The sequence below is a fragment of the Homalodisca vitripennis genome, chromosome 3 (genome assembly GCF_021130785.1).
Source record: "Homalodisca vitripennis isolate AUS2020 chromosome 3, UT_GWSS_2.1, whole genome shotgun sequence".
NCBI lineage: Eukaryota > Metazoa > Arthropoda > Insecta > Hemiptera > Cicadellidae > Homalodisca > Homalodisca vitripennis.
This window is the reverse complement of record NC_060209.1, coordinates 78,568,157-78,589,414: the sequence shown is the minus strand read 5'-3', so window position 1 is coordinate 78,589,414 and position 21,258 is coordinate 78,568,157. Positions and strand designations below refer to the sequence as shown.

General features: G+C 32.0%; 1 protein-coding gene across 3 annotated transcripts in view; it reads right to left on the bottom strand.

The window, feature by feature from the left end:
* Nucleotides 1-200: 200 nt before the first annotated feature.
* The window catches only part of LOC124357083 (H(+)/Cl(-) exchange transporter 7), a 60,757-nt gene continuing 39,699 nt past the window's right edge, over nt 201-21,258 (bottom strand). For all 3 annotated transcript variants that reach the window (XM_046808505.1, XM_046808506.1, XM_046808507.1), the window contains 9 exons: nt 17,408-17,546; nt 16,453-16,546; nt 14,813-14,982; nt 13,620-13,802; nt 11,431-11,649; nt 10,628-10,792; nt 9,865-9,948; nt 6,562-6,642; nt 201-5,286 (listed from right to left, as the gene is read on the bottom strand). In XM_046808505.1, the coding sequence (XP_046664461.1) occupies nt 5,185-5,286; nt 6,562-6,642; nt 9,865-9,948; nt 10,628-10,792; nt 11,431-11,649; nt 13,620-13,802; nt 14,813-14,982; nt 16,453-16,546; nt 17,408-17,546 (1,237 nt within the window). In that variant the 3' untranslated portion in view covers nt 201-5,184. The remainder of the gene's footprint in view (nt 5,287-6,561; nt 6,643-9,864; nt 9,949-10,627; nt 10,793-11,430; nt 11,650-13,619; nt 13,803-14,812; nt 14,983-16,452; nt 16,547-17,407; nt 17,547-21,258) is intronic.

Genomic DNA, 21,258 nt, shown 5'->3' with positions numbered 1-21,258 from the left:
AATACAATTTATTACTATGTTGATATTAAAGTTTTGAAAATTGATTTGATTGGTCAATATCGATCAAAGTTTGTGTTTTGGAAGTCTGATACACAATAAAGTACCTCTTTCAACTGAATATTGGAATATAGGTAATAAAGCAAAAACTTTCCTACTACTACCAAATATTTTCAGGGTGTTAGGAAATAAAACACTGTCCAAACACTTTCGACACAAATATAAAATATATAATTGCATAACACATAATATACACTGTATATACATACATACATTATTGTACAGAATAAACTACATTTATTAGGTTGTACTTGAATTCTTAATATGTACTATACTAATTAATTAATAAATAATAGGTTTTGAAGGGTTCATATGTTTGAGTCAGAATACTTTGTTGCAGAACATTTTTGCAATCCTTATTCGTCAAGATATGATATATACTAATTATTCAGAAATATTCATATAAGTCAGGACAGTAAATCAGTTTGTTCATTAAAGTACAACATAACATTAAAACTGGTATAATATTTAACATATACTTTGTGGAAATGCTGTAAGTGTTATAATAAATAATGTAACAGTATTAAATCAAATAAACTATTAGTTTGTCACACTATGATATGATAAGTATATAATGTTATATACAAAGGCACCTTAAATACTTTAACTAGTTTATTAGCACCTGATTTCTTACTTCCTAACAAATTAAAAACTTGTTACAGAACTTGTTGCATTACTAATATTATGAGGTAACAGGATTTGCTTGGACATTTTTCAATCTTATATGAAATAAAAAAATACTATGATGAATGTTCTAAAAAATATTGTTTCCTTCAAAAAATTCTCCACCATCAAAAACAAACTTTAAACAAAAAACATTGTGGGCTTTGTAAGACGTTTAAATACTGTTATTTCATCAATTAAATAACACTCTTTAACTGGGTGGAAAACAGAACAATAGAAATCAAATACAGAGTGTTTTAGAGAAAAGAATAGATTTCTCATGTGGTGGTAGATGATACCAAAGCATAACTTCTCAGAGAATGGGAACAATTGGTCATATATGCAGAGTAACACCGCTAGAGAGATAAGATTACCCTACTTTGAGATAGTGCCATCGATGTATGCTATTAATCGTAATAAATTGTAGGGTGTTTTAGAGAAAAGAATAGATTTCTCATGTGGTGGTAGATGATACCAAAGCATAATTTCTGAGAGAATGGGAACAATTGGTCATATATGCAGAGTAACACCGCTAGAGAGATAAGATTACCCTACTTTGAGATAGTGCCATCGATGTATGCTATTAATCGTAATAAATTGTAGGGTGTTTTAGAGAAAAGAATAGATTTCTCATGTGGTGGTAGATGATACCAAAGCATAATTTCTGAGAGAATGGGAACAATTGGTCATATATGCAGAGTAACACCACTAGAGAGATAAGATTACCCTACTTTGAGATAGTGCCGTCGTCGATGTAAGCCATAAATCGTATGTAGGTTAATAAAAGAAATAGTAAACTTTTAAATCCATTCCCAAGTATTTTATATATATATATATATATATATATATATATATATATATATATATATATATATCCATCATCAAATTAACTTTCTAATTATTAATAAAGCAAAAAATAACGTTTAATCAACACTGAAAAACTAACAGCATTGCAGTAAGTCCATCACAACCTTATTTTTGAACACCCTAGTTCACAACATCTGGCATTTTGTTGAATCAACAATAATTTAACCCTATAAATCATTGAATCCTTCATTGTGGGAGAGCTGACTAGAATGTCTTCCTATCTCTTTAGGACTGGTGCTTCATCCACACCCAAAACAAAGTAAATAGGTGTAAAGTCAAATGATGTTGCTGGCCAGTGCACTGGCCTACCTTGACCAATCCTTCAACATGCAAACTCTTTTTCCAAGTAGTTACAGGTGGGGAAAATTATGGTGAAATGTGCTGACACACCATCAAACCACATTCCTCCTGAAGGATTATCCTGGGTGCCAGGAGAATGAAACTGTCAAAGAAATCTTGTACAGATGTCTCGTAAAACCAAAGCGAGTGTGATAAATTGGGCAGGATTGAAGCATATAAGCTCTACCAGCCAATTACAAACCACAAATCAAAACATTTATGGAGAATGATTCTTGAAACTGTGAATTCTGGACACTTGAAATATTTTCTAGGGCTAAATGTGACTATTTCTGTGCATATCTTATTGTGTTCAGACATGCTTCAGTGTTGCAAGTGGCTAGTCACAGTTCTCTCCATGAGCACATCATTGGAATTTAAAGTTGTATTTCACATTTAGTATTAATCACAGAACCTCGTGAAAGGAATTACCATGAATTTACTCTTATTTTCCTCTTATTGTATAATATGAACTGCCTCCGTCAACTGCCAAGCTATCCCAAGTTATCTTTTCTCTCTAATGGTGTCAGAAATATCTTTATTCCATTATTTCACACATTGAACATGGATGGTGTCATAATATTAAAACATATGTTAATAAATTGTGCATATAACACAATGACCTTGTGACTTATTTTATTAACTACTTGCTAGATTCCTATCAAATTATGCTTGGGATATTGTCTACCATCACACACAAAATCTGCACTTTATTCTAAAATGCTGTGTATAAAGAGCCAATACACTAAGTATTATTGTTAATTGACACACAAAATCTAGTAATTAATGAGAATTGGAATTGGTCAACACTTAATCTCTAGTGTTTGTGTTTTAATACAAGTATTTAATTTTTTAATTCAAGTAATTATAAAACATAACATTTTAAACAAGAATCTTTCAATGTAAAAAAATGCATGCAGCATAAAACTGAAGATGACTTTAGATAGTAAAACTCTGAAATATAACTAACAATGAAATATTCTTCAGATAAGACATATTATACAGCAAATCTAATTAAAAACAAAACTATTTAATACAAGAGGCCATTCATAAATCTTTTTCAGTCAACTTTTTGTAATATGAGGAGGGTTTGAAAAGATCTCAGAACCACCAACATATGTGGTACAGATCTCTCTTTCAAGCTGTGATTAGGTCCTTTGCAAAGACGGTATGAAACCAAAGGAAATGCATGCCTATTTTCAGAACAAAATGGAAGACGTTGTTGCTCCATATTAATATGCTGTCAAGAAGACGTACATGTTGGTTTGATTAGAGCAACTTAGACGATCCACAAAGTGGTCAGCTAAGATGGGTCACTAGCTCAAAATGTATTGACAAGTATATAAAACATTCATGGAGCAGACTTAAGTGTTATGCCATCTAAAGTGCAGAAAATTTTAGGAACTGTAGGGATTTCACTTGAGTGAACATATTACATTTTAACAATGGAATACTAATAAATTGTTTTCAATATGATTATCTTTTAATACTAATGTTTTATAATTTATATTCAATGTAGTTTGTTATGAGAAAAATCTATACAGAATGTAAATTTCCAAAGTGAAAGTATTAACAAATAATCTTATTTTTAACAACTCATTGTCACTAAACATATAATGTTAGTTTCTGTTTTAAATATTTTTAAGCATTTGAGACAGAATTCCTATTTATAATGCAGTTTTAAACACGAGGCAACCGTGTCAAAAGTAGAGTCTCTGATGTATAGCCAGCATTTAACTTGCATTCCCTTGTAAGGCAGTAGCCATCATAAATGCATCAGAGTGAAAATTTTTGAAAAATATATTCAAAATAGCCACAGATTATTGAAAAGTTTTAAAATGTTTAATGAATAAAATCAAACTTTTTTATTTCATTCAAAGAACTTTTCAAACCACTTTTAAGCTAATGTAAAGAATGAATTTATACAAATAACCCAATAAATTTGAATAAGCAGAGACAAACATTTATGTTTTTTAATATTTTAAATGTCTAATATAATCATTACTTTATCCTTTCTAAGGTTTTATCACCTATTATTTATGTCATATTATATTAGGGCACAATATACTATGGTATGGCAATACACCAGTTAGTGGTTACTTTAGCAACAATCTGCACAAACATTATGTGCAATAAATAATTAATTTGATTTGACCAAAGAAAAAAATAGGTATGTAAATAAATTAAATAATAATGTAATACAGGTGTTATTTACATAGTAAAAGTAGTTTAATCCTTTAGTTTAACATTTATAGAAACACAAGCAGAAAATAAATGTAACTGATTATTATTTTACATAAATTTTGTTTGTCTGCACGGTTAATAAACCAGAATACAAGTTAAAATGTATTCTGTTGAGTAATTAAAAAAAAAATTAGTTTTGTTTTTTAATACCTGTCCAGAAATATTGATTAGTCTGTTGGACTCTTTAAACACATACAAAAATAATACCTGCGTAAATACTGTACATAAAGTTAATTCTAATGTCAAATAAGTATACAAACATGCAACATAGAATAATATTATCACATTGAGTAGTATAATTATGAAATAAAAAACCTTTACTCAGATCTTGGGATTTTGCCACCAATTATTTGTTTTATTTCTAATTCTCTTCCAAACACTCATAGATCCAGCACTGGTAACAAATCTACTAACTAAACTGCCGGCAACTGTTATATACAAAGATTTTGAATGCCTCTCCAAATTACTTATCACAGACGATTTCATTAAAAACCCTTGAAATCAATGCATTGAAAAACTTTAAGATTATCTGATATTTCAATAAGAAGGGTATAAAATGTTTGAACATAAATCAAGACAATAACTACATGTTACTTACCTTCTACTAAACATTTTAACCTTAGACATCATCTTTTACCAAAATAATAAAAGCTAATTTAAAGTTACACCTTGTTTAGATAGGATTTTATTGACTGTTTAGCAAAATAACTGGTTACTTTTCTGATCTTTTTACTACATTTTTATAACTGGAGATTTTTATAATCATGCATCAAAATTATTTTGACCAAGGTAAGTAAAACTGTGTAACCACGTAAACAAATGAAATTAAAATGAACATGTTGCCAATCAGGATACTACGAACTTGGAAACAGAAACAAAGTTTTTGTCAACCAACGTAAAACAAAACTAAAAATAATATTAAACACAAATCTACAGTAACAAAAATTGAGGGCAGTTTTTTCAGCTAAAAGAAATTGAGCATGATTCTACATACAGAACCTGCCATGAGCAATGAGATTACATTTTTTCAGATATCTTCAATTCCTCAACACCCGTTCTTCCAAAATGTTTCCACACTCTATACCTGGCTAGGTCTTTCCTGGTGACCATTCCAACTACCTGGAAATTATTATTTGACATTAATAATAAGCACAGTACTGATAAAAATACTGGTACTTAAACTGGTAGTACAAGTACTGGTCATTTGATAATACAGAATCTTTCAGAATTTAAATACTAACTCTTCCATCAATATTGAAATAGCTACATTTTTCTTAACTTGTGACTGATAATCTTTTCACTGGTGATATAAAGGTTTAATATAGCCAAATATTCAGAAGTAACAGAATTATTCTTATCATAAATTTAAAATGTTTGAACATTTCTATGTGTAAGCAAGCATTGGCCGTGTACACCAGAAAAGCACACATCACATCATATGTTTAAATTAGCACAACCTGCACGTCTTTAAATTGTCCAAAAGTTAATTAGACAAGTTAATTTAACAATTTTAAAATGAGGTAAGTAAATCATTATCTTAGCACTTAAAACATATTTACACTTTTAAAATCTTATAAACTGTGATATTTCTCTGTAATTAAGTTAGATAGGTAAGATTTTAAGGTCTCTAGTGATTTTGTTAAATATTAGCTTATTTACAGCCAACTAAATGGTTTAAACGGTATACGTCATACATGCATAATACATTGATAGTCTTTTGCAAACAAGATTAAATTTTTATTTTATCCGAACATGCAATCATAAGTATAGAAATTTATATGTCTAACCTAGACTTTCAAGAAAAACAGTAATAGAACTTGCATACAATGGAATCGCTCTGGATAGAGGCCTATCAAGATTTATAAGAATTTATACAGAATTGAGTGCTGTTCTCTGTTAGTTTGGTTGCCCAGGACTTGCAACCATGGCTCGGGGGAATAAAAATCACTTTTACGGACCCAAGTTCTCCTCATGAGGTGACCAGGCTTCTGATATACTCAGCCATAGTCTCTAGTAATATTGAAAAAGCAAAGTACAGTATAAGTACATTAAAGAAGCAAGTCTGTCCTAAATATTTTGTATAGTTGATGTAAAATTTAAGTAGCCTATTTACTACTATAGCATCCTATACCATTTAATGCTGTAGGTACTAGGAATCAATTTTCAGGGATCATTATGATGAAAGACTGTTATGGATAACTCTCTAACAAACTATAGGAATATTGTACTTAAAAGTGCTGACAAGACATTGAAATAAAATTTTCAAAAGTCATGGAAAAAATTCATTTACACATTAACTGTGGTAAAAATTTCACTCAGGACCATCTCAGAGCAATATTTATCTTGTAGATAAAAGCACCAATCACAGTAAAAATGTTAAAAATTGATCCTTACCTCATTGAAGTTATTGACAACCACCAAGTGACGCAGACCTAGTGCTCTGAACAGACGAAAAACTCTTGGAAGAGATGATGTCTAGAACAGATTGACAGGTATAGATCAATGGTTAAGGTTTTACCATTTTTATACTTGTGCTAGAGACAACTGAATCAAATCCAGTGACAAGCGTTCATTGTGGAAATCAAGTAGTTCAGTATACTGATATCTAGGTACCTTAAAGATAAAATAAAGTTTAGCACCATCATCCAGCCAGAGATCTACGCTATTCTCACAGGTGGTTGAATGGAAATCGAAAGGCATTTCTAGGTTAGTATATTGTCATCTTCACAAAGTCGAGCTGATGGTATTGAATTTCTGTCAAAGTCACTTATTAGCCATGTAATTTTCTGTCAGTTATTAGGAAGTTCTGCTAGCCACTGCTACTTGCAAACATTAAAGATTCATTGGGCTTAGAACAACAGGAGATGAGGAAAAACACTTTGGATAGATACAATATATAAAAGGAAGTAGTAAATCCATTACTGAGCCAGAGTATCAGGCCATCGAGTAAGACGACACTGGAAGGTACCCAGACCAACAATCAAACTATTAACAATTGTAGGACCCTGCCAACTATGGTATCTACACACTAACCTACATTTTGGAAAAGTCATCAGTAATGGCCTTATCATTTTACTAAAAATTTGTATACTTTCGGCAGAGTAATTTTGCAAATGGATTAACAATCAAAATACCATTTCTTCAATAAAAATCATAATATTCACATAATGTGAAATGGAATGTACTTCTCTGAATGATGCTATAAAATTTAACTTGTCAACAAGAAGGTATGAACAGAGTTTAATAAAATCATTTATTTGCTAGTTTTGTTGCAGTGAAATGAAAATATTTGAGTCTGTGGTGCACCAAACAAATGTTGTAATAGTACAAAGAAACTACAGTGCAATAAAACTTTATAGAAGAAAAATTTATATGAATTCTTGTTTAAATTTTGTGTGAGAAAATACAGCTGCAAATATGAGCAGAATAATTAAAGTCATATCACTTGAAGGAAACATTAATTGTTGAAACCGTCCATCTTAGGTTATTGGGTAATCACTTCACTACTTCCAATCACTATATTTATAAATCAAACATAGAATAACTATATTTTTTAGTTTAACTTAGTTTCAGAAAATTACATGTTTTCAATATTCTGTCCTTAAAGAAATTCAATTTTTTGTAAGTAAAAAAACATGTCACTCCCTAAAGCTGTAATTCATGTACATGCTGTAAAAGTTTCTAATTTTTATCTTTAGCCATTTTTATTTATAAAATGCCTAAATATCCTACTTTAATTGCCTGCAATTTCACATAGAGTGATTAAAAATAAATTTTTCAAATTCTAAATCGATTGCACCACTTAAATTCCACCACATAGATTGCACATCACTAAAGATTTTATATTAGTTTTGTCTGAATTCCACTAATGCACTAATGTCCAATTTATTTGGATAAAAATTTAAAATATTTGTAACTTTATAGCAAACTTAACTACACTAAAAACGTATGTATATATTTTTTTACCAAATCCAACCATTATGATTTACACTTTTGGTATCACTGATGTCTATGATTAAAGCTGACTTATTACTTGAGAAAATATCTATAAAAGATTCCAATGAAGAAATCTGAGAATTCTTTCACTTAATCTGCAAAGTGAAATGTTAGTTATATTCTAAAAACTAGTGGATAAAGTACTAGTGATTATCTTATAAAAAAGTTTCTACCTTTGAGCATAAGAAGATTATAAATTGTATACTACGTGCTTCGAATTTCTAAACACTGAACATTCTTACTAAGGGTTAGATAGTTTCCATTTTTCAATATATATTTATATTCATTATTGATATAAATACAAATCACAAATAAAAACTGTTGCAAATTAACTGAAGCATAAATCAATGCACAAAATCAAACATTTCTTAAATCTATAATGTTAATCTATGAATATCGATGTTAAATATAAATGTTTAGTCACATCAATTTAATCTCTTCCCCAAACTAACTAAGCTCTCTACATTTTAATAATATCCAAAACGTACCCGTTATAATAAAAGAATATAAAAACCAAATATTTTGAGATTTATTCTCAAAGAAACACACACAAAATTTTAACAGGGAACTGCCACACTCAATCAACTTAGATAGTGAATGAACAAAAAATTCTAATTTTATCAAATCTATATATTCACTTGACCTCAGTAATAGAATAATAAACATGCATTCATAATTATCTGTTGAAAGAGCAGATTGTTTACACAAAGTAACAATCGCTAAAAAAATTGTTTGCCGTAAATGTTCAAACCCTTAAATACATAACCTAATAAATAGTTTATTTACTTGCAGTTAGTGTTTTCTATATTTATGGTGGAGTACTGTGAGTTTGCTGTGCAAATTCATGGTTGACAGCTAATCAGCATTAAGAAATGTATCAATCACAAACCTGGCTTCTATCGTACTTTAAATTGTGTTTGAATACTTGTAAATAGATTACCTAATTAACAAATTATTGTTTGTAAATAATATATTGTTTGCTATTAGTATTTTCTATAACTATTTTTGTGCACTGATGCATTTGCAAATGATCGCTAAAACGTGTTTTTGTTATATTTTGTTTATGAAAACCCATAGATAGATAACCTAAGAAACAAACTATCATCCTTTTGTAAATAATACTTCAGTTGCTGTCTCTATTTTCTATGTTATGTTTGCTCAATGTCGTTACGTTTGTTGCGTTTATGCACGGATTCCAGTAACTGATTTTTGTTTACTTCACAATTTGTTAGTTGCACAATATTTCCTCTAAAAATATATTATGTTATATTTTATAAATAACATGGTTTTGAGATATGTCACAATTTTACAGGGTCACTTAAGTATTGATAAATGTTTAAAAATGTAAAGAAAAGTGGTCCGAGGACTGATTCTTTTGGCACAATTCAGGTTACTGTGAACAGATCTAATTATAAAATTCAATTGTGTTAACACCACATTATTTGAAATAAAAACCATTTGCTCTTGAAAATCTTGATACTGTATATTGCTTTACGGACAAAAAAAGGCTAACTGTTCTTCTGTAAGTTTGTGTATGTGCATGACTATAATAGAACAACATTGCTGGCAGCTTCCCATCACTAACTACATTAATTTAATGGCTGGAACTGACAGATCATTTACTTTCTTCATAATTTAAATTTTGTTAAATCCTTGTTTATGTTTGGCTTAAAGTAATAAAGCTAATTTTATAGAACTCACCAGTTGAACAGTATAGGGCGATGGGTTCATAAAAGGCCTCAAGTCCAAAACACATCTAAGCTCCTCTTCTGTTAAATTTATTTCCTATAAACATACACCTGAATTATTTTGGTTACCAAACGTAATTTTCAGAAATAATAAAGCAACTTAATTAGCAGCTAGTTTGTTATTAAATAGCACATGTGAAATCTGCAATAAACATTGAACATAATCTAAAATTGTAATTCTCGTCAAATTATCAACTTTGCACAACTGGAGGCCATGCTATTGTTGTAAACATTTCCTACAAAACTGTATGTTTTTATTGGTTTCCTTTGTGCATTTTTAAGGATGTGCAAAAGTTCAAAACTAATAATTCTAATTCCAGAATTGTTTAAATATTGACTAAATTGAAAAGCCTCAGTCCTTGATACCCAGCAGCCGGAGTTATTTGGAGTGCCAGTGTAGCGGCTGCAGACAGTCCACAGCATGTACTCGATTATATTTGGTCATTAGTATTAAATTAGTGAAAAAATCTGTAAATAAATTATTTTATTAACAAAATGTAAGCCATAATACAGCAACTTGATTTTTTGCAATGAAATAAATAAACATGTCAGTGGTGAACTATGAGCAACAATTTAAATAAAATTTGTTTATTCAATACATTACGATGTTTCTAGTTTCTTATCTTACAATATTACAAACCTTCTATTATAAAAATAGAAAGTCTGTACAAACAAAATAAATGGATCTGTTAAGGTCCAGATTGAATTATACTCACTCCAATTGTAGGGTATCTGGGATATGCTTTACGGAACATTTTCATGTCAATCTTTCCACTTTCCCAATCCTCCATTGTGACGTTAAACAGCTTATTTTGCAGTAAAACAATCAGCTGAGAGCGAAGAATCATTCCTCTTAGCCTTCCAGACGATTTCACTCCATCCTGCAATGATAGAAAAATTATTTTTTATTTTACATCCAAATTTGTAAAATACCTAACAGTTTTAAAAAACGTGATAATAAAATGTACTGTACATAAAAACAACTGATATTAGGAATTAGCATAACTTTTGGTCTATTCAACAGAACAGAACAAGTACAACTCATCATTGCTAATAGCAATTGAAAATATGTATATTTCAACCTAAGCTCTTGTTTAAGATTTTCTTCTGCCTCCTCGCAAGTCATTCCTGGTGATATAAATTTTATAAACACTCAAAATAATATATTTTTAGGTGATATTTCTATATATTAGGTATTATATATTAATGTGTTATTTCTTTATCTGGAATTGATTTAAAAGTTGAAAGCTATACTGATACTTAAAAAAAAAAACTTATGCTTGGCAACCAGCACTTACAAAGGGTAATTTAGAGAAATGGCCTCATCATTAGTCAAATTTGTAACACCAGGAAGTAAATATTCAATATAATTGCTTCCCCCATCAACAAATATGAAATTTTAAACAGCTACTTAATGATATATATTTTAAGAATTGGTTACACATGTGAACACAGCTAAGTAGTTTATTGTTTATATCTTGCATATTTTAGTAGATATAAATTTGATAATAATACTCACTGCAGAAGGATTAGCCTTAGACTGAGAATCAACTATAGGGAAGCCATTGTAGGTCTCACGGTTCAGCACATTGACGATGTGTCTCACACTCTCAACTGTGCGGAACACAACAGCAGGATGGGACATGATGGCACATGCTTGAACCTGGTATATAAGAGGTGGAGGCTCCCAGGCTAAAAGAGGCACGCCGGACAGATGTATATGTATGTCGTAGATACCCTAAACATGTCAAAATTATATCTTTAAAAGTATAAGGAGTTCAAAAGAATGAATTACTAGATTGTTAAGTGAACTATTTGTATTGTGTCCCAGATCAGTAATAAAACCTAAGTGTAAATTAATAAATCACAAAACTAAGTACAAAATGGATTATTACATAAATGTTGACTATGGTGGTCACTATTTCCTTAGTATTCCATTTTATATTCATGTGCAATTTATTAATAGTACTAAGTTGTTATTACATACAGAAACAATAATAATAGTTCACTTAACATCCAAGTCATTTGATGTTTTATTAGGTAGATTTGAAATTACTTACACAATGGTGTTTAATACAACATGAAATGAAATTTATGAACCCTATTTCTTCATATTATGAATCCAACATTCTTTCTTGTAATGAATCTTAAAACATCATCTGTAAGAAATACTGACTTGTAATTTTTATTTTTCAAACTCTACTTATACTGAATTGTTTTGTTATATTTTCAGTAAACTCTAAAATGAGAGTGCGCACTGAATATGCAGACAAAATTTCTTTGCTATTTTTTAAAGGAGATCATTCATTTTTTACAATATTGTACTAGTATAATTAAGAATTCAGATTCAGATTCTTTCTCGAACATATACTTGGAGAATAGAACAAAAGTCAAAAGAATGTTTGTGTTATAAAAGTATGTAAAAGTGTCACTGATTGTAAAACTTTAAAAATTTTAGTAAAAATACTTATCATTTATTTAGTAGTGTGCTTGACCACTTGCACAGGTGAGTAACCTCCTAATGCAGTAGATGGATTTGTCTATGGGTCAATATTGCAGAGATGCTTTCAGATTCTGAGTTTTGTATTTTTAGCTCTGTAGCAAGTGCATTGAAGTCTTGCACCATCATATCCAGGCTTCTTCTCAGAGTTTCCCTGTGAGTGGGTAAGTAGAAGTCATTACCTTGTCGGGTGTTTCGTCCTTGGATGTCCTTATTTTTTGGCTAGTTAAGTTTAAAGGCATGCAGAATCACTTCCAAGATGTATAGAGAAGCCTCTGTCATGATGTTAAAATTCTTGAAAGCCTCTAAACAGCTGTCATGTGGCTTCAAATTGGCCATAATGCTAACAGCTTTTTTTGAAGGTTCATAATCTGTTGAAGGTTGTCACATGATGACAACCAGAAATTATCTCACACGCTACACAAATAAAACATAGTAAGTTGTTTTAGTGGCTTCATCACAACTAAAGATCATCCCTCTTTTTAAGGCAAAAATGGCTGTGCTGAGTTGGGCACTTAGTTCGTCAACATTGAAATTCCATGATAAGTGATCATCCAGCAATACTACAAGGTGTTTTGTACAGTTGACTACTTGTAGATTTGGAGGGTTACAGTGTCTTTCTTCTGCCTTTCCAGCACAAAAGATTTAGTCTTACTTTCATTGAACACAAGTTCTTTCTGAACACGGAACACAGGGTCATGCTGACTGAGATAAATGTGTTGATCTCAAGCTGTTCAATAAACTAATTATCAGTCATCAGCATTGTATTGTCAGCATACATAATTGGATAGCTATGTGGTTCGATTTGAGGTGGAAGATCTGCTTAAACAAAACAACACTGGGCCCATCACTGTTCCTTGGAAGACCTCCCTTCTTACTATCAGCGGAGCTGATTTCCCTTCTTGTGATTCTCTATTTAGATATTGGTTTAATACAAGAATTTATTGACTTTCACTTAAATAACTATCAAACCATTTTAGTGCTACATTCTTTATACCTACATCAGCTTCGTCACAATTAATCTCCCATTAACAAAGTTATAGAAATGATATGAATGTACAAAACTTATGTGCAGCTCATAAAAAACGTACACTAATGTGAACTATGGAAAATTATCATACATTTCTGAACATTCTGAAGGAACTATATCTAACATATGCTCTGTATGTTGTAAGTTTATCCAAGAATTACCTCCAGCTATGCCTCACCTCATTGAAGAAGTCTCCAACCCACTTGGCCGTGATAAGAGTGGCCATTAGTGGAAGGCCGAAGCTGATGTTGCCGGTGGCCTCGATCATGATGACAGTGAGACTGATGGTCATGCGGACGACACCTCCCAGCTGAGCAGCCGCCCCAACCAGTGCATACTTGCCTGGGTCCACACACCACAGCTACAACCACAGTATTTCACAGACAGCGTAGGGATTATAAATTGTAATTTTGTTCAAGTGTATATTTAGTATGATTATGCGTACATGTGATTACATTTCCTTCAAAATTGTATACACCAACACTAATGTTAAAAAATGTTTAACTGCTAACAAAAAACTCATTTAATAATGAATTTTTTTTAAGATACCATTTTGTTCCATTTTTGTTATGCCAAAAACTAACTGTTTCAAAACCAAATATTATTTCATTTATAACCTTTATTGAAACATTAACAATCTAAATTTCTTTACAGAATTCATCATATGTTGATATGAGAGCAATAAATATGCTCATATTAAGGGTTATTATAAGCAATTGTGACCCCCCACAAGGTACGGGGAGGACTGGAGAATAGGCCTGGAGTATTCCCTGCTTGGCGTAAGAGGCTTGCCTAAAAGAAGCCCAGAACCTTCTCTTCTCTGGGTCTTTATCTGTAGACCAGTAGTATTTCTTCTGAGCACTTTTTTTGGATTAACATATCTGTGAACCAACTCCTCAAAAATGACCTATGTGAAATCCAGTTATAGAGTGAACCTCTCTGATGAACAACTAAAAATCTATTTTAGTGAGAGAGCTATCACAGTATGAGCCAAGATGAACAAACATTGCTGGGCAAAAGCACCACAGTAAAAGTCTCATACATCCATATAACATGGGATAGCTCAATAGAAAAATGTAACTAATTGTAAGTAACTGTTAAAAATATTAATTTTTGTAAATAAATTAATGTTTCATACGAAAATGTTTAACAGTTTTCTTTATAAACCTACTACATCGGCTGGATTGCAGTAGAACTTTCAATTCTTTGTATATCTGTCTAACCATATTGTCCTTCAATAATATGTGAAAGTATTTGGCCTGCCTGCCTCCTAACATTTTTCAATTTGGCCCTTGAATGACAAAGTTTGGAGACACTTGTTATGCAGTATAGGGTACAGACAGCAATTAGACAAAGATGGTCAACACTCACTGCGTCAGGAAAGAAAGTCTTGATGCTGAGCCCAACCAGGCGGCCCCAAGCAGCTCCTGTGAGTAGACAGGGGATGAACAGCCCGGCCGACACACTCAGTCCATATGTCCAGATAGAAAGCAGGTAGTAAATGGTGGCGAAGTAGACCAATGAACCCAGTTCATGGGCACCTGCATTCATAAAAATTACTTAACTCAGCAGCTCAATTTCCTTGACAAATCAATTCTCTTTACAGAAGAAACTTAAAGTCTAAATTATCCATTATCAATGACAAAGTGTAAACAAAAAAAGAAGGGAATCCTACTATCCAAAATATCCATTCATCCAATGTAATTACCTAAAAAATAAGAATCTACTGTAAAATTTTGCAGTTTGCATTTATTACTATTTTTTTAATACTAAATTTCCAGTATAATAATTCTGATACCGACAAATTAAAAAAATTATATAAAAAAGAGAAATAGTCAGCTAAACTAAGATCTTCAGTCTATGCATGATGTTTTCTGTTGATCTGACTAGAGCCAATTTATTACCTTGGATCTTTGTGATCTAATAGCGCTTTAAGTTATAACTCATCCTTTAATTATGTTATAACTTCTTCAATTAGCACAGAAATCAAATGACATCTAGGGATTGAGAATGGGAAAATTACTCCCAGCCAAAGTCAGAAAATTTGTTTTCCAGACTCTATCTGATAAAAAAAAACCTAAGCATCAAAATGTTCTACATGAACAGTTAAAACTCAGTACGTATTAACGTCATTGTATTACATTAGTGATTTTTTTTACTATGAAGAAAGTACGAGAATTTAGGTAAGTTAAGTACTTTACTAATACTAAGTATATTTTCAGAATACTAATCTATTGAAAATTTACTACAAAATGACAGCATTCTATAAGAACTACGTATTTAACACCAATAGGCAGTGTTGGGAAATTATTATTATTCATTTTGATGATGTAAATGTTGAAATAGTTGTACAGTATGAAATTTACAAGTTGGCACAAATATTACATTATCTTGGATCTTGGAGAGCCATTGTGATTGTGCTTTTGTTTACAAGTCATAACCAAAACCCATGTCTGGTCTCCCGTAATGACATGTTTCAAGACGGTCTTGTCATCATTTACCATTTAAAGAAATTTCTCAGAAATCTGAATAGATTTCTGAGAAATTTCTGAATAGATCAGCATTGTCATCAGTATCATTTTCTGTGGATGTTCAGCCATCTTTAAACCTCTTGTACCACTGATGATAACATGATCAGCTTAAACATTCTTCACCAATAGTATCATCAAAAAAGTTTTGTTCAGTTTCACACAAAACTTTACAGAAACACGTTGCTCTTCTTTCATATTCATTTTCATTAAACAAGAAATAGCAAAAATTCATAAAACTAACCTCAAACAAACTTTGTTAATTTTGGTTTCAGTGACTTTATGACTGATCTGAAACAATAGTTGTGTTACTGTTGAGTCAAAGAATATAACAAGGAAATAAAATGTTTTGTGAGTTTCTGTATTGGATTTAGCACAATAATGGTATGATATTGCTTTTCGGACTTGTTATGATAACCATTGATATACCCAGAAGAATTCCATAATTTAGCAGGAGAGTAAATCATGAGACAGAAGACTCACCAATGGGGTCATGGAAGAGAGACCTGACTGTAGCTTCAGGCACTTGCAGCCACAGAGATGCAATTGTATTGTACTCTCCATCAGGACAATAGAGCTGTTACAAACAATTAATCAAATAATATTCTATAAAACATTAAATATTACAGCTACAGATCCTGTGCATTTGTAATGAAATATGTAACAAACCCTATTCACCAGGTCAAATTTTATACTCTTAGTCTTATCAACATGTAATTGGAGATCATTTATTGAAAACCATGAGTGAAGTTGGTCCAAGGTACTACATAACATTTCTGGAAGAGTGTAGCGTTTTTAAAGCTACATTGGTTGATTTTTTTATTAAATCAACTAATAAGCCGTATCCAACTCGAGAAACAATAGCCCTCTCAGATCTGACGTAACTGCAGTACACAAGACAAGTTCTCATCAATTCAAGGCAGTGAACCGCCTTCCTAATAATTTAAAGTTACCAGCACTAACTTGCCAAAGGATTACATTTTCGTATTTATCCTAACTTCTCACAATCTAATTAAAATTAAATCCAAATATTTCTTTCCCAAAAATTTCATTTAATTTAAGTTTTAATAAAAAAAATCAACTAATGTAGCTTTAAAAATGCTACAAAGAGTTTCCAGACAGCGAGAATGGACAAGATGATCCTTAATATTTCCAAATTTATTGACTAATAAAAGATTCCCAAATTCATTGAAAAATATAATAAAGAAACAATCAAATGTGACTTACAAATATTAAAGTCGAAGACTAAAATTACACTGACTACTGAATATTATTGCATTAATTAATTACACAATCTATACTAAAACTTTGGACTCTGGCGTATTTGAACTACCCTGAGCTAATCTCAGATGTAGGATTCAAAGTATTAAAGATATAAGTTACGCTCATAATCCACCAGAACTATTTTATGTTTCTTAGTGCAATGCACAATCCTTACCTGAACTGGAACTTTGGTTGGGTCAGTCCCAAGAGGCTTGCAGTCATTAATGTTGAACATGAGCAGCAGTCCGATGGTACAACTAACGGCAGCCACCGTGAGGGCCTCCACAACCTTCATCCACCGTAACCGAATGTACCTGCATGGTGAACTTCATGATATCATCTCTTCAATTAGATTGGTAAGTTAAGCTGTGCAATATGTAACTTCAACAGATTTCTTAATATGAGTAATGAAAGCCATTTCCTCTTATAGAGGTAGGCTGAACCCATTTCTAGATTCAGAACTGCTTGCTTATTTGTTACTGATGATTTTTGATAAATCATATAGCTATTACCTATGACTTTGCATGCAATTTTCAAAACTGATATACTTAGCCTACTTTCAAAAGCATTCATGATGTAATGTGATAGAACCCTATAACATTTTTCTAAAGTAGGCATACATGAGGAACATACTATTTCAATATTCATGGTTAAGAGGATCTAAAATTAAAGGAAATTGTGACTGAGTCCGTTAAAAAATTTTCTGTGAATAGTAACATTTCTGGTTCGAATTAATATTATTTTCGACAACCCCAACTTCAAACATATTCAAACCCTTGTCTACTTCTGGCAGATACTTCTGGTCTAAAAAATATTTATTGTCACATTTGAGTTTATCTTACAGCCCTGATCAAGAAATAGATAAATGTATAGGTCTTTGAAATCTTCTTCTTCTTTGATCACGAAATATATACATATATAGATCTCCGAATCTTCTTCTTCAAAGGGCCGGCCTATGGCCATGCACTTAAGGCTCAAGGGCCTTTATTCCAATTAAGTAAATATAAATTTATATATATATATATATATATATATATATATATATATATATATATTGAGTTTGCCTTTTTGTCTTAAGGAAAAAAATATATATATAAAACATGTTTTAAAAATCAACCATGGTTTTAAAAATCAGCGTCGGCTGCCAGTCGAAGATATTTCCAGTACTATACTAGTTTGTCTTGTTTTGATGAATAAAATATCAATACATACGCAAAATAAAAAGGCTACTATAGTCAAAAAGCATCTACTTCCCGGTATAAGGATAAAATCCTAGCTAAGTTCATGCAACATTTCAAAATAACCGTTTGTAATAATTTTTATGTTATAGAAACCTTCGTCATTTTTCAGACTAGAGTCTGGGAAAGATGGGTTCGTTAAGGCGTGTTAGTGTTCATTCTTATGTTTTTCTTTAAAACATTCTAAAATGCTACATCACAATTTAAAGGCTGTAACCATTTTCTAGTACTATATGTACAAACATTAACAGCTTTGTTCATTATGGTGAGTTTTATAACAATGTTTAATACGAGGGCTGTTTTTTAAGTAAGGGCCGTTCTCCCGTACGCGGTAGTAGTTCGCGTTCCTGCCGTAACGAGCGTGCGCCCCGCCTCCCGGCATTCCTAGCGAACAACTTCATGTCAGTTGCAGCTCTGTAGCTAACCTGTACGCATTACTGTGGATCTTTAAAATGTGTAAGATTATCGAATCACCCGCCGGGTGTGAGATTCGGTCAGTGATACGATTTTTGACTGCAAGAAACATGTCGGCTGCTGACATTCACCGTCAGCTTTGTGAGGTGTATGGTGCCAAGGCAATGAGTGAAGGTAAAGTGCGGAAATGGGTCCGAGAATTTAAAGATGGCCGCGAAAATGTCCACGATGAAGATCGCTCAGGCCGGCCATCTGTGATCACGGGAGATTTGGTTACTGCAGTTGACGCAAAAATTCATGAGGACCGACGGTTCACAATAACCACTCTCTCTATGGAATTTCCTCAAGTGTCCAGGTCAGTACTGTACAAAATTGAGTCAGAAAACCTAAACTTTAAAAAATTGTGCTCAAGATGGGTACCCAAACTCCTCACTGAGGATCACAAAAAAAGAGATTAAGCAGTTCTTTGACTTTCTTGACCCGCTACGAAGAGGAAGGAGACGACATGTTGAGTCGAATTGTCACAGGAGATGAAACATGGGTATCCCATATCACTCCTGAATCAAAGCAACAGTCCATGGAATGGCGGCACACATCTCCAGTCAAAGTCAAAGCCAAGCAAACGCTGTCGCGGCGCAAAGTTATGGCAACTGTGTTCTGGGACAGGCGCGGTGTTTTGCTAGTGGACTTTATGCCGCGAGGAATGACGATTAACTCAGAAGCCTACTGCGCAACCCTGGCCAGTCTCCGACGCGCCATTCAGAACAAAAGACGCGGCATGCTGACAAAGGGAATTCTGCTCCTCCACGACAATGCAAGGCCTCACACCGGTGCTCGGACACAGGAAATGATAGACTCTTTTGGCTGGGAAGTTTTGAATCATCCGCCGTACAGCCCCGACCTTGCTCCGAGCGATTTCCACCTTTTTTGGTACTTGAAAAATCATCCTGGCGGGAAGCGCTACAAGGACGGCGAAGAAGTCAAGACGGCCGTGAACTCCTGGTTGTCAGAGCAGGCGGCAAATTTCTTTGAAGAGGGATTTCAATACTTAGTTTTAAGATATGATAAGTGCCTTAACAAACAAGGCAACTATGTAGAAAAATAAAAAAAGTATGTAGATTCTGAAAATAAAAGTATTTTTAAAAAAATAATTGTTCTTTATTTAAAAAAAAATAACGGCCCTTACTTAAAAAACAGCCCTCGTAATATTTCCAATGAATTAGATGTTGTTAATTCTTCTCTGGCACAATCAGAAGTAGGAATAAGATAGTACAACTTGGAATTTACTATCTGCATTACACTACTGACCAAGCACTGTACACTTAAAAGTGTTATAACATTTAAATATAAAGAAACGTTTTAGCCTCTTTGTCAAAACTCAGCTAATATCTTAACAGCTCTTTAGTGTCAGTTACATTTTGATTAAAAAACATGAATATTACCATTATTTATCCTAATTGTTAAGTATTTCGGGAAACTTTTTAGATTTTTGTCTGTGTATAAACTCATGTAGTAAAAGCATGATGCAATATGATGGAGTCCTATGGAATTTTTCAAATGTAAGTAGGCATACATCAGGTAGATATTATTTAAGTGTTCATGGTTAAGTTTATCAGAGTTAAATCTGACTTATATCATGTTTTGCACATGTAGGAACATTATTGATTGAGATTAATTATATTTCCAACGTCACAGCTGAATCTGCCTTGTTGCCCTGAACAAGAAAATCTATATACAAGTGTCTCTGAAAACCTACTGCGGTCAAAAAGCGTTTACTTCTAGCCCTTGAAATATACTTCCAGTTTAAGATATTTCCAGTACCATAGTAGAGTTGGTACTTGTTTTCTCGATAAAGAAAAATATAGACATAAGTAGGACTGAGAAGCCTTATACTTTCAGTATAAGGGGGAAATCTTTATTAAGTTCATGCAACATTCCAAAATAATGGTTTATAAGGTTTTATGTTACAGAACTATCTTTTTTGGACATTTTGTAGTCTGGGAAAGAATGGATTGTAGAGACATGTTAGTGTTCATTTCTCAGTTTTTCCATAAGCCAATATTTTGTAACACAATGTCAAGGAAGCCCACCAGTTTGGAGTAACTTATTAGAAAACATCACAGATTTGTTTATTAAGGTTGATGTTATAGCACTGTTTAAATAGTATCTACTATGCATTAAATGTTTTTAATTTGTCACTGGCACAATCAGGAGTAAAATTTAGATATTAACTTTTTATTTGCTATCTGCAAATATACCTTTATATCCCTACTGATCAAGCATTGCAAACTTAATATATTATAAAACTTAAATATAAATAGGTGTTTCACAGATAATTTTGTCCAACTTTGCCTCAATATCAACACCTGTTTAG